Source organism: Leptinotarsa decemlineata, unplaced genomic scaffold (assembly GCF_025532065.1).
Source record: "Leptinotarsa decemlineata unplaced genomic scaffold, Ldec_3_MD MMD2_tig00004307_RagTag_RagTag, whole genome shotgun sequence".
NCBI lineage: Eukaryota > Metazoa > Arthropoda > Insecta > Coleoptera > Chrysomelidae > Leptinotarsa > Leptinotarsa decemlineata.
The window spans coordinates 4,254,790-4,267,213 of record NW_027412606.1 but is presented as its reverse complement, the minus strand read 5'-3'; the positions used below and the strand labels follow the sequence as shown (position 1 = coordinate 4,267,213).

Here is a 12,424-nt window from a genome sequence, read left to right as displayed (position 1 = left end):
ATTCGTGTAACTTTCGTGTTTTTCTGTTTTTTTGGTGTATTTTGATTAAAAATTTTTTAGTTTTAGGTACACGTAACTTTTTTGTTCTTTAAATCTTTTTTTTTTGTATGTTAATGCTACCAAAGATTTTTTTAGTTAGAACAGAAGTATTTTAGGTAAACTTGTTATTTTTTTCAATACTTTTTTTAGTGTATTTCAATGATACCAAAGATTTTTTAGTTTGAATGAGAGTATTTTCTGTAAAATGTAACTTTTTTTATATAAATAAATATGAAATAACTTATTTTTTTCATTATTGCTTCAAAATACCTATTCTTGCCTTCTATTTTGTACGAAACCTGAATATATAGTATTGATTTACTATTTTTGATTGTTTTCAACAAATCGGATAATTTCGGGCAAAATCGGATAATTTCGAGTCCAGAAGAGGATCTTTTCATTCTCATCCATTGGCAACACTGCTTAGACAATGCGTCGATCATTGTCTTATAGACAATGTCTCGATCATATTTTCATTGTCTAAAGTAAATCCTTAGGCAATGATATTATAGTCTATATACAAAGATATCTCTGAGCAAAGATATAGATATAACCCAGGTCGAAAGAAAGGTTACCGTTTATTCACCATTCTTCTTCCGAGTAAGTAAATCCTCTGTCACACAGATGGTGACACAGTAGCTAACTCTGTGTTTCGTGAATTGTGCAATGTTTTCTGTCTCGAACAAACAAAATATAATCAAACAATGGATGAATTAGAGTCGACTGTCCAAAAATATGTTACGAATTTCTGTAATATTTTACCAATACACGTGGAAAAGTGGCGAAAATTATTAGAAGAGGCAAGTATGCCCAACAAAGCACTGTGTAACTATGCAGAGCAACTACGCCACGTGGAGAAGTGAGTATTACTAGTTGCATACCCTAGGTATATCCTCGGCTTTAGTGTTAGTGTAAATTTATGAAACCTATTTTCATAAGCGTAGAATAGCACTGGGAACATTTGTGACAAAATATTTATTTATTTGAATTGAAATGTGTATATTTTTTGTAGAGATCAGTTTTTGAGAAATGTGTTTTGTGTAATTTAATGTTCATATGGAATTAGTCGTTTCGGGAGGGCTTTTCTCCTTTTAGAATCTGAAAGTAACCTCTATGCATGATCTACACATCATTGTAAAGAGTTGATTAGGAAATCAACATAAACATTAAAAAGTTGAAAGTTGAACTACTCTTTATGATGTAATGTAACATTATTTATTGCAGCATGAAATAAAATTTGCGAAAACAATATTTCAACTTTTTGATGATATCAATATATATTAATATCAATCAGTGCTAATGGTAATTTGGGCTGCATATTTTTATCCTGATGTACCTACTTAGCCATATTTGTTTGTGAATAAGTCGATTTTGAGATGAAAATTACTTCCATTTTTATACGATATTATGAACGTCAACCAAATATTCATTCATTGCTCCATTCATTCACTCAAAGCGAACCACTATTTACAAGGAGTATCTAATACCACTCTGGGCTTAGTAGTTTTACTATTTGAGTTTGCAACACTATGATGAGATATAAAACGACTTCAAAATATGAGTTTTTTGGTTAGAAAGTGGGAACATATGATAGTTTTGTAAAAAGTCATAATAGTCTTTCCGTAATCTATATTCTAGCGGGTTGAACCGCTACTGATTTATCAATTTAGATTCGGGAAAAAAGCTGAGATTTTCTATCTTGAAATCAGAAAAAAATCTGTCTATTGGTAAATTGTTTCACATAAATAATGATCAGGATCTCTGATAGGTTTCTGTGGTTGAATCAGGTCAGGCGATCTGATTCAAGAATGGGAGAAAAATGATCAGCTTCCGACAGAATATCGACGGAGATATTAGGGTCCGCCAATGTCAAAATAGAAATATGGAGCATAAGTATCGATTCACTAGAGATTCAAGTATATCTTCACAAATCACAATAATAATGTAATGTTTATTTCCAGAAATTGTACAAAAACAGAATTACAAAACCAAAACTTTGAAGTAAACATGGAGATCACTGAAGCCTGTAGCTTGTATGTGATATTGACCTCTGATATATTTAAAAATAAAAAAATATAGTTTAAATAAACTAAAAAACACGCTTTTAAGGAACATTGAACTAATAAGTGAAAATTTTTTTTTTATGTACCGGGCCATCTGCCCGCGAAAAGATCAAACAATGATTACGATAATTTTGTCAAATACAGATCCCAAGCATTCAAATGAGAATAAATATGAATAGGAGAGTTACAAACAAACAAATAAACAAAGAAGTAAACATACATACATACAGGTGAAGCTAATAAAAGCGTGTTAAAAAAAGCGTTAAAGCTCATCACAATCCAAGAATATTGCATATGCAACAGGAATTGAATTACAGTACCGACAAAAAAATTCTTGTTATGAGAATGCCTAATTCACATCCTAAATATAATAATATAATATTGATTTCAAAACTCAATCTTATTCATTATAACCATCCATCTCGGTGGTTTTATAATCTGGAAAGTCGAAGTCTCGCAAATACTGATCCATTTTTTTGAAGTTATATACTAGTAAATAGTTTTATAATAAATTCAAAGACCAACTTTATTTTGAACTGAAGTGGAAAGTATCAACATAAATTAAATATAATAATAATAATTATAAATGGGCTTTATTAATTGACATATATTGTTTATAAAGAAGACGTAAATGCGAAAATCAATGAAAGTTCAGCCAAGGCTGTTTTACAACTTAACCTGGGGGATAGCATGTTTTATATAGCAATATAAAAATAATTAACTAGTATACATTGGTGAGTGGTTCATGAATCTTTGTGAAACTAAAAAAATAACAAAGGCTATAAATTCCAGAGTAAATATTAAGAATCTATTTAGCTTAAATGAGGTAAAGTATACATAAAGGTGAGACAAAGGGAAAACCATAACATAACAACCATAACAAGGCATAACATGAATATATTATCTATCCAGAAGACTTCAGATATGTTTTCAACTTTTTCTTGAAATTATATATAAGTAGTGTTCAAAGTCACTGGGCAGAGCATTATATTGTTTGATAGAGTTGTAAATAAAACTACGAGAAAAGCAGGCTGTCGAGAGTTTTGGAATAATAAAAGTGTGACGGTTCCGTGTCCTCGAATTATTCTGTGATTTGAAAGTTTTATATCTTTCATAAATATAATTTGGCTTTTGGTAAATGAGGAATTTATGTGTATCGATGAGTAGGTGGAACTGCCATGTTTTAGCAATCGGTAACCAACCTGACTCCTCGAACTTGGGGAATATATTGTCGAATTTTTTCACACCATAAGAAAGACGAATTCAATTATTTTGTATTTTTGTAAGCGATTTACATCAGTTTGTATCGAAGCAGCACGTAGATTATATCGCAATATGCTAACCTAGACAATATGAGGGTTTGGCAAAGTTTCAACTTCAATGTGGAAGTCATAATATCTCTACTTTGATAGAGTTGACGTAAGATACTGTATGAGCTACGACGAAGTGAATTTTTATGTTTGTGAAATCTCAGATCAGCATCTAGCTTGCTTTCTGTAATTGTTTGTAGTAAGTCTTGTCCAAGTTGGATTTCAATTCTTCCTTCAATATACACTTTTCTATTCAAAATAAGAAATTAAAGAGAAATAATCAGTGTTAGTACGGTTTTTAATGATTACAATTTAACATTTCTTTTGGAGAATTTCTGAAGATGTAAGTGAAAAGTTCAGTTTTGCTCGATTTCAAATCTTGGAGTTTTTTCGTTTTTTTTTACGCTTATTGATTCGAGTATTTTATTTTGTTTGTACTGTGATCAGAATTCCAGATTCTTTCTGTTGGTTCAATTTGTATGTATGTATTTCCGTTAACAATTGAAGATTTTACCTCAGTTTTTGCATTCAAATTTTTCGCTGTATAGCTTGTTGTTGATGAGCAATCAGAATTTTTTGATCTTCGCGATCTTCTGGAGAGAGATCTCGAGCAATATATACTCCTTTTCCTTTCAATTTGAAACTGTTCTTGAGGACTTTTTGTTTTTTCAAGTATAGAAGACGAATTATATTTTGATATTTTGGTGGCATTTCACAAGTGTTGTCCAAGACGAAGAATTTCAATAACGAGGGTTTAATGATGAACAAGAAAAAGAATGTTTCTTACTTATTCACCAAACTCAAACATCTGTTCAAGCAGCTACAGGTTCGTGAGAACGTATCATTTTTCCCTTCAATTGATTTCCTAGAGTCTTTGAAGTCCACTAGATAATCGTTAGGACAACAAGAGGATTGTTCCGAATTCTTGAGGTTCTTGTTGAATACTGAATAAATACTCCCATCTCGTCTTTTGTTTGTAGATCTTTTGCTGGAAAAATCCTCACTCACATTTACTATGTAGTACATGTTCAAGAGGTAGCAAAAATGTATGTGAATTTCTGGAACTTCACCTAGCGGTTTCTAATATGACTAATATTAGAAACCGCTATTAATATTCCCTACCTTTTGAGAACGTTTAGGGGGGTAGGAGCGTTATTAAAAGGTTCGAGATAATGTATTAAATGACTTCGTGAGATATTCGAATTTTGTATTATTGTCTGATCCATATTCTGTTTCAAACTCCGCCCTTAGAAATACCCATATTTTTTAGGTCGGCTATTTCCATATGATGGATTGTATGTAATGAGTTGTAATGAAAATATGAACGTGCATTTTTGGTTTGCTCAAATGAGAAAATGGGTACTTCTTCAAATACACTATGACTCCTTTGATATATGTTAATCATTTATGATTGGCATATAATTATATTTGGGAGATGTTGTTCCATTGTGAAAGGCCTAATGAAATCTATTTTTTTCAGAGCTGATATTGAATACATAGAAAACTTCACCGAACTCCAAGGAAAACTTAAGTTCAAAATCTTTATGGAAATGGAGGACGAAATGAAATGTTTGAGAAATGTGATGTGAGTATCTACTATGTATATAATTAAGTTTTGTCATTACCAAATAATGCTTACGTAAAAATAATTATCAGCAATCAAAAGTCTACAATCTGTAGGATTTCCTCATGTAGCGAATAATTGTCAGTTATTGAACGGAAAGTCAGTAAAAAAACAGCAGGGATAGTCTCAGAATAGTTACAGGGCTCTTCAATGGACTTCTAAATGAAGGGACATAAATAATTTGTCATAATTTTTCAAGTGTATAGCATTGAATGAGAGGAGGCAAATAATCAACTTGGATTTGGATAATCAACTCAATACATTTTTGAATGAGATTGGAATTGTTTCTTATGTTAATTGGCAGAAGATTGAATAATTTTGGACCGTGATAGAAAATACATCTCTGTGTGTGACTTTCATTAAATGTTGGTATGTTTATGGAAGAACTAGTAACAAATCTTGTTTGTTTTTCTTTATTTGTTGATTGAAGTGTGAGTTTGTTTGTGTACACCCAAGTTAAACATTGGTGGATATAGAGGTCTCTTGTTTTCAGTAACTGCGTTTTCTTATACAGACATTTGGTATATTTTAGGTTTTTTGAATAATATTTTCAAGATTGTATTTTGAGATATTTGGAGGGTATTGAGAGAATTGTTAAATGTACCACCCCAGGCAGCAATACAGATTCTGCTAAAGACTGGTATATGGTGATACAATTTTTGTATTGCAGAATGTTTCTCAATTCATAGAATTTTTGAAAGTCTGAGCCGTTTTACAACATAGTTTATGTGGTCATCCCACCTCATATGCCAATCCACTATAACCCCCAGATACTTAATCATTTTCGTTCTTTCTATAACAGCACAATTGCAATTTGTTTTATTTGTACAGTCCCTGTCATGTATATGGATTATGTTATTTCCAGGTTGATCTTTCTGTAATAGGGTGAATGTAATAAATTTAGTTTTTTTCACATTCAGACTCAGAAGATTGTGACCAAGCCATACCTGGATATGGCAATACAACTGAAAGAGTCAACCTTCAATTTTGGAACGGGCACACTTGCAGACCGGTTTCGGGCTCATTAGCCACTCATCAGTGTAAGACAGTGGCCATCATCGACCTAAAGTCAATTATATTCCATAATTGAAAATCGGAATTCTTCCAGAGTATTTCATTCCTCTTCCTAAGTTGGAGCGAACAACAAAATGTCACTTCATCTAGTGGAGGTACTAACCAACTGCATATCCGAAATGTGCCTAATTTCTCTGAATGAGGAAACAAAACTTTCTTATTAGTCAGCGGGCTATGCTTCAACACTGGCAGTAAACAAATCTAAAGAAATGAACTTTAAACGTTCAAGCCAGTATCGAATATACCTACACAGTGAGTTGAATGGACTGACGCCTATCAGAAAACTAATACCACGAAGGGCGTTGGATTATATCCGACAGGCGTCAGTGTAGGAAATTTTCTGTGAAGATTCCTGCACTGACGCCTATCGGATATAATCCAACGCCCTTCATGATATTAGCCAGGAAAGTAGTTGTTTTCTGATAGGCATCAGTCCATTTAACCTACTGTGTAGGTATATTCGAGACTGGCTTGAACGTTTAAAGTTCATTTCTTTAGGTTTGTTTACTGCCAGTCTGCCAGCATAGCCCACTGACTAATAATGAAAAATATCAAAGTTTCGTGTCAAACACTTCTATATAATTCTTTGTTTATTTCACAAGCTTCAATAAAGTCTCAATATTATATACTATATATTCATTTGAATTTCTGAAGGGATCATTTGAGTTATTGTATCACATCTTTTGTTGATAAAAAAATAAGTTCTGAAATCGACTATTAGCAACCGCACACAGAACAAGTATGTCAATCAGTCCAATAGATTTTTAAATTATTCAAAACAAAGCATTCTGAAAGCTCTGCTTGCATTTATTGAATATATTACCAACCAGTTTTAAGCTGTCGCCCTCACAACACAGTAATAATATATTCATACTCCCTTCAATCATGAGCTCTTTCATTCCTGTAATTCTTTTCACGCTTCGATGTATAAACCTTTGACGTCATTTGTTGGAATTTCAATAGCGCAATTTCCCTCGACGTGGAAAGTGATCGATTCAAATTTTATTTTTGGACCTGAATCTCAAATGGGAAATAATGTATTTGTATTTTTTCTTTTCTCAGAAAAGGCGGAAATATGGAAAATTTGTCTATAAAAATAAATGTTTTGTTGCACAATTGTCATTAAAAGTGAAATTTTCAATGGTTATCAAGAGTACTAAAAGATGATGTTTACAAAGTAGCATTGGCGTGAAGTTATCCACAGATATCTGGCCACACATGCCGACGCAGAGGAAAATAAAAATCTGTGGTTGGGATACAAAATTATTAGCACCCGTACTAATATCTGTGGCTGGAAATACCTATTCACTATAGGTTGAACGTGAAATTATTAGGACTATTTGGTGTTTAACATTTTTAAAGAGTCTTGAGTAGATTGAGGCGTTGATAATCCTTTTCCCATCAACAATACAGATTTAGGGAAAAATAAAATTGAAAATATTAGACTTTTACTTTCCAATACCCCATATAGAAATGATATCCGATGATATGCGTCCATCAAAATCACACAACTTGCATAGTTTCTTGAGAAGATTAACTTGGTGATAACAGTTTTTTTGTCATCTGAACAGATTTCGAAAAAGAAATTGTTGAAACAATCAGACTCATTTTTTGAGATTCCTTGTATTCATGAAAATCACACAACTCTTATAGAATCTTGAATAGATCAACACAGTGAAAACCGTTTTCTTGTTACCCATACAGATTTCGAGAATAAAATTGTTGAAACGATCAGACTAACTTTTTCAACCCCTTGTAGAATTGAAACCGGATGATGTGCGTGCATAAAAATCGCATGAGACTTATGGAATCTTGAGTAGATTGTCGTAGTGATAACAATTTTGTTGTCATCCGAACAGATTTCGAAAACAAAAATGTTGAAACAGACTCATTTTTTGAGATTCCTTGTAGAATTGGAACCAGAAGATTTGCGTTCATGTGAAAACCGTTTTCTTGTCACCCATACAGATTTCCAGGAAAAAATATTGAAACAATCAGACTCACTTTTTAAAACACCTTGTAGAATTGGAACTAGAAGATGTGCGTTCATGAAAATTACACAACTGTTATAGAATCTTAGGTAGCTCGATATAGTGAAAACTGTTTTCTTGTCACCCATACAGATTTCGATAAAAAAATTGTTGCAACAAACAGACTCATTTTTTGAGATTCCTTGTAGAATTGGAATCAGAAGATGTGCGTTCATGAAAATTACATAACTGTTATAGAATCTTGGGTAGATTGATATAGTGAAAACCGTTTTCTTGTCACCCATACAGATTTCCAGGAAAAAATATTGGAACAATCAGACTCACTTTTTAGAACACCTTGTAGAATTGGAACTAGAAGATGTGCGTTCATGAAAATTACAAAACTGTCATAGAATCTTGGGTAGATCGATATAGTGAAAACCGTTTTCTTGTCACCCATACAGATTTCGAGAAAAAAATTGTTGTAATAATCAGACTCACTATTTAAAACACCTTGTAGAATTGGAAATAGAAGATGTGCGTTCATGAAAATTACATAACTGTTATAGAATCTTGGGTAGATTGATATAGTGAAAACCGTTTTCTTGTCACCCATACAGATTTCCAGGAAAAAATATTGAGACAATCAGACTCATTTTTTAGAACACCTTGTAATATTGGAACTAGAAGATGTGCGTTCATGAAAATTACAAAACTGTCATAGAATCTTGGGTAGATCGATATAGTGTAAACCGTTTTCTTGTCACCCATACAGATTTCCAGGAAAAAATATTGAGACAATCAGACTCATTTTTTAGAACACCTTGTAGAATTGGAACTAGAAGATGTGCGTTCATGAAAATTACAAAACTGTCATAGAATCTTGGGTAGATCGATATAGTGTAAACCGTTTTCTTGTCACTCATACAGTTTTCGATAAAAAAATTGTTGCAACAAACAGACTCATTTTTTGAGATTCCTTGTAGAATTGGAACCAGAAGATGTGCTTTCATTAAAATTACATAACTGTTATAGAATCTTGTTGAAGAGCCCTATATTTGAACTATCTGAGTTGACAATTTCATGGGCATTACGCTGGATTATTCTTTCAGCAATAGCATTTTCATAAGAAATAGATTGATCGATGTAACCCTCAGCTACTGTTGTAAACTTTCATCCTCCGTGCTTCCTAACATCTGTTATATTTGCTCCTGATTCTGCTAGCAAAGAAGCAGAAGATCTTCTGAAACAGTGACTTGTATATTCCTTTGGTTCCGGGAGGTTCAGAAACTCAGCAATGGAAGAGGGCATTTTTCCAAACATGTTCATACCAATTGGGTTTTCACGGCATTTATAATTTGAGTATTTCAGGAAAAAACGTTGATGATTGATAACAGAAGGGTGTAATGCAACGTATTTATCATATTAAAATAGTCAATGATTTTTCCAACAATGCAAAAAGAACGACCTATTTTCGTTTTTGTATTTGGAATTTGAACAATCAATGATTCATTTATTAATTCAATGTTTTTTAATAATAAATGGCACAGCTCTTCACGCCGGCAGGTTCCATATATTCCGAAAATAGTAGCAACTTTTATCATCAAATATTTCTCATCTGGCTCCTCATTTGTAAACCTCTGGACTTTTTCAAACATAAGAGTTTTTGATTTTTTGGGCCTATAACTTTCATTTTTCCGCTTTCACCATTTTCAACGAGAGCAGTCGACTTTATCAATGAACATTTGCTGCACAAAGTTGACGAGCTCCATATTTTTTATTTATCTTCTGAATATGCTAAGAAGACGGTTTCGCTGAAATTTTCATTGATGTTTTCGTCAACACCAGCTAGGAAAATTAGAATATGCAAGACATTAAACACTAGCAACAACTTTAAATGTAACTTTTGACAAGGTAACCAGGTGATTTGGCGTCACCTGACACGGCCACTTCACAGCAAATGCGATAACATGAAAATAGATAACTGACAAGAGATGTTAAAATGTGTTTTTACAGAAATATTAAATGTAACTATTTTATTATGAAAACAGGACTGCTGTACAACAAACGTTATATGATATTTGTGTTGAAAGCAAGTTTTATTTTGTTCGTGAAATTGGTCAACTCGCTTCGCTCGTTTCGCAAACTCACATAAAAAACCTTACTTTTAACGATCATATGAATAGCTATTTCATACGGCCCGATTTTGTTCATGTCTCCTCTAATTCTAATCTGATCTAATCGGATGTAACAGGTGAGCTCTGTGTTTATTCTGAATCAATAGATACCTGTTGAACAAGAAAGCAGTTCTTTTTTTTGGGCCATCCTCTAGGAAGATTTCTTCGTGTTCCACAAGGTATATTTCATTATTATCTTTCATGTTCTCATTTTTTTTTTGATATTTTTCCGTACCAGTATTCTTGCTACTATTGTCGTTGGTCTGAGGTCCATATTCACAGTTAATTCAATTGAGGTCTCAAGTTGATATTTTCCTAATTTGTATTCATCGAGCGGGTTGCTATAATGTAAAATTTCACCCACAAAGTATATTCTATTTTCCGCTCACATATTCCACAATTTCTGTTCTGTATTTTGGTGAGTTTTTTGGTCACAAGATGTAAAGGAAATAAATTCAAGGATGTCTCAAATGCGAATTTGAAAGGGAAGATCAAGCTAGACCCTTTCTGAACTTCATCATCGACTTGTGGAAATTGATACTGTACGAAATGAAACATACGAAGAAAGACCTCAGAATGTAACTACAGCTTAAATTGGGGAAGCAGTGTCACAGGAAATCTAAGAACATCTTGAAACATGTACGAGAAAGATTGCTAGACAGTTTAATATTTCTCATTAAACTTTGTGCGTTCAGTGTATTCCTTGCCATAGGTAGATAAATAGATAGTTTCATCTGATCGTGTTATGTGTAAATTATTTCTATGGCAAGTCATATATTTTGAGAGTTCGGTTGTTCCTTCCATAGATTTTCTAAGGCGTGCTGCCTTCTGCCAGTGATATCTTTAAAATATTATGCAACGTCAGGAAGAAATTCCAAAATTCTATGAGCTTTAAAACAGATTAAAAATTGTGACACGGATTTGCATATATCATTAAGGAACATCCTTTATTTATTGTTTACCAAAGTTTCTTTGTTTCAGAGATAGACTCAACCAAGCAAATCAAGTACTGAAAAACAAATTGTCAATATTGGAGAAATCTTCAAATGATTTGAACTGGGAGTCAGATTCATCACTTTTAACAGGAACTGCTTTACAACCTCCACTAACCAAAATTCTTCAGGAAGGACTAACTTTCTGGAGGTTTTTTTCAAATGCGATGAACTCAATCAATGAGAACTTCAAAAATGTGAATGTACGAGATGAAAAGGCAATGACTACTTTGGAAAAATGTTTTCAACTTGACTTGGACCATGAACAGCTTCTGAGCTTTTTGGCTTTAACCCAGTATGTGAATAACAATAAAGCAGTTATATAGTTAAAACTGTCTCATTTCGATTCGTTTCGTTTTTTTGTATTGTTGAAATATTATTGAAACTATTCTGATTCAAAAGTAAGCATATGTTGGAAGACGCTGCGTTGTTTAGTATTTGTTTGGCAGCCATAGAAAGCGAACGTTTTCGATAAATTCGTGAAAATTGTTCATCGTTATGTCAAGAGGAGCGTCGCAGTGGTTGACCAAATAAGGTGGCGGCGACTCCAGAAACGGTGAAGAAAATATATAAAGCGGTACTGAATGAACGTCTACTGAAAGTTCGCGAGCTAGCAGACTTAGTAGGCATAGGTGCCGCGTTTGCTCATACTCGAGCAAAAACAGTTTGAATTGCTACCTCATGCAACCTATTCGCCAGATTTAGCCTCCTTGAATTATTTTCTGTTCCCAAACTTGAAAAAATGGTTCAGTGGTCGAAGATTTTCCAACGATGAAGAAGTGATATTCAACAGGTAGTCCCAATTACAGTTTGTTATAAAATAAGTTTGTAAAATATCAAACTGAAATAATGATCTAACTGACGAACTTGAGAGTGTTTAAACTTTCATTTATTTTATTTCATTCATTCATCTATTCATTTATTTGAAAATAGGAAATCTTAATATAAATACAAGTCCAAAAAGGTAAATATGGTATATAAAAAATATAAAAATAGTATCAAAATTCTTCTAACAATAAAATATGTTCAAATAATATATAAATACGAGAAACTAAAGAGCTAGAAATAGAAATGTGTTCCTGTGAATACTGTCCCATAACACAGAACAAATCAGGAATATTCAGAATAGTTAGTTCCATATTACAATTATACTAAGGCATAAAAATAATTATTCG

At 32.6% G+C, this 12,424-nt stretch overlaps 1 protein-coding gene across 1 annotated transcript; it reads left to right on the top strand.

Annotated features, from left to right (window-relative positions):
- The first annotated feature begins 656 nt into the window (after positions 1–656).
- Positions 657–11,581, top strand: LOC111509900 (uncharacterized). Its single transcript, XM_023165756.2, has 3 exons — positions 657–898; positions 4,893–4,997; positions 11,239–11,581. The coding sequence occupies exons 1-3, from the start codon at positions 744–746 to the stop codon at positions 11,573–11,575; spliced, it is 597 nt and encodes a 198-aa protein (XP_023021524.2). The 5' UTR covers positions 657–743; the 3' UTR covers positions 11,576–11,581.
- Positions 11,582–12,424: the final 843 nt, after the last annotated feature.

Excerpts from the sequence above, each read along its gene's own strand:
- LOC111509900 (XM_023165756.2), top strand. The coding sequence starts at position 744 with ATGGATGAATTAGAGTCGACTGTCCAAAAATATGTTACGAATTTCTGT. Across the intron at positions 899-4,892 it reads CAACTACGCCACGTGGAGAA|AGCTGATATTGAATACATAG; the intron begins GTGAGTATTACT and ends TATTTTTTTCAG. Across the intron at positions 4,998-11,238 it reads AAATGTTTGAGAAATGTGAT|AGATAGACTCAACCAAGCAA; the intron begins GTGAGTATCTAC and ends TCTTTGTTTCAG.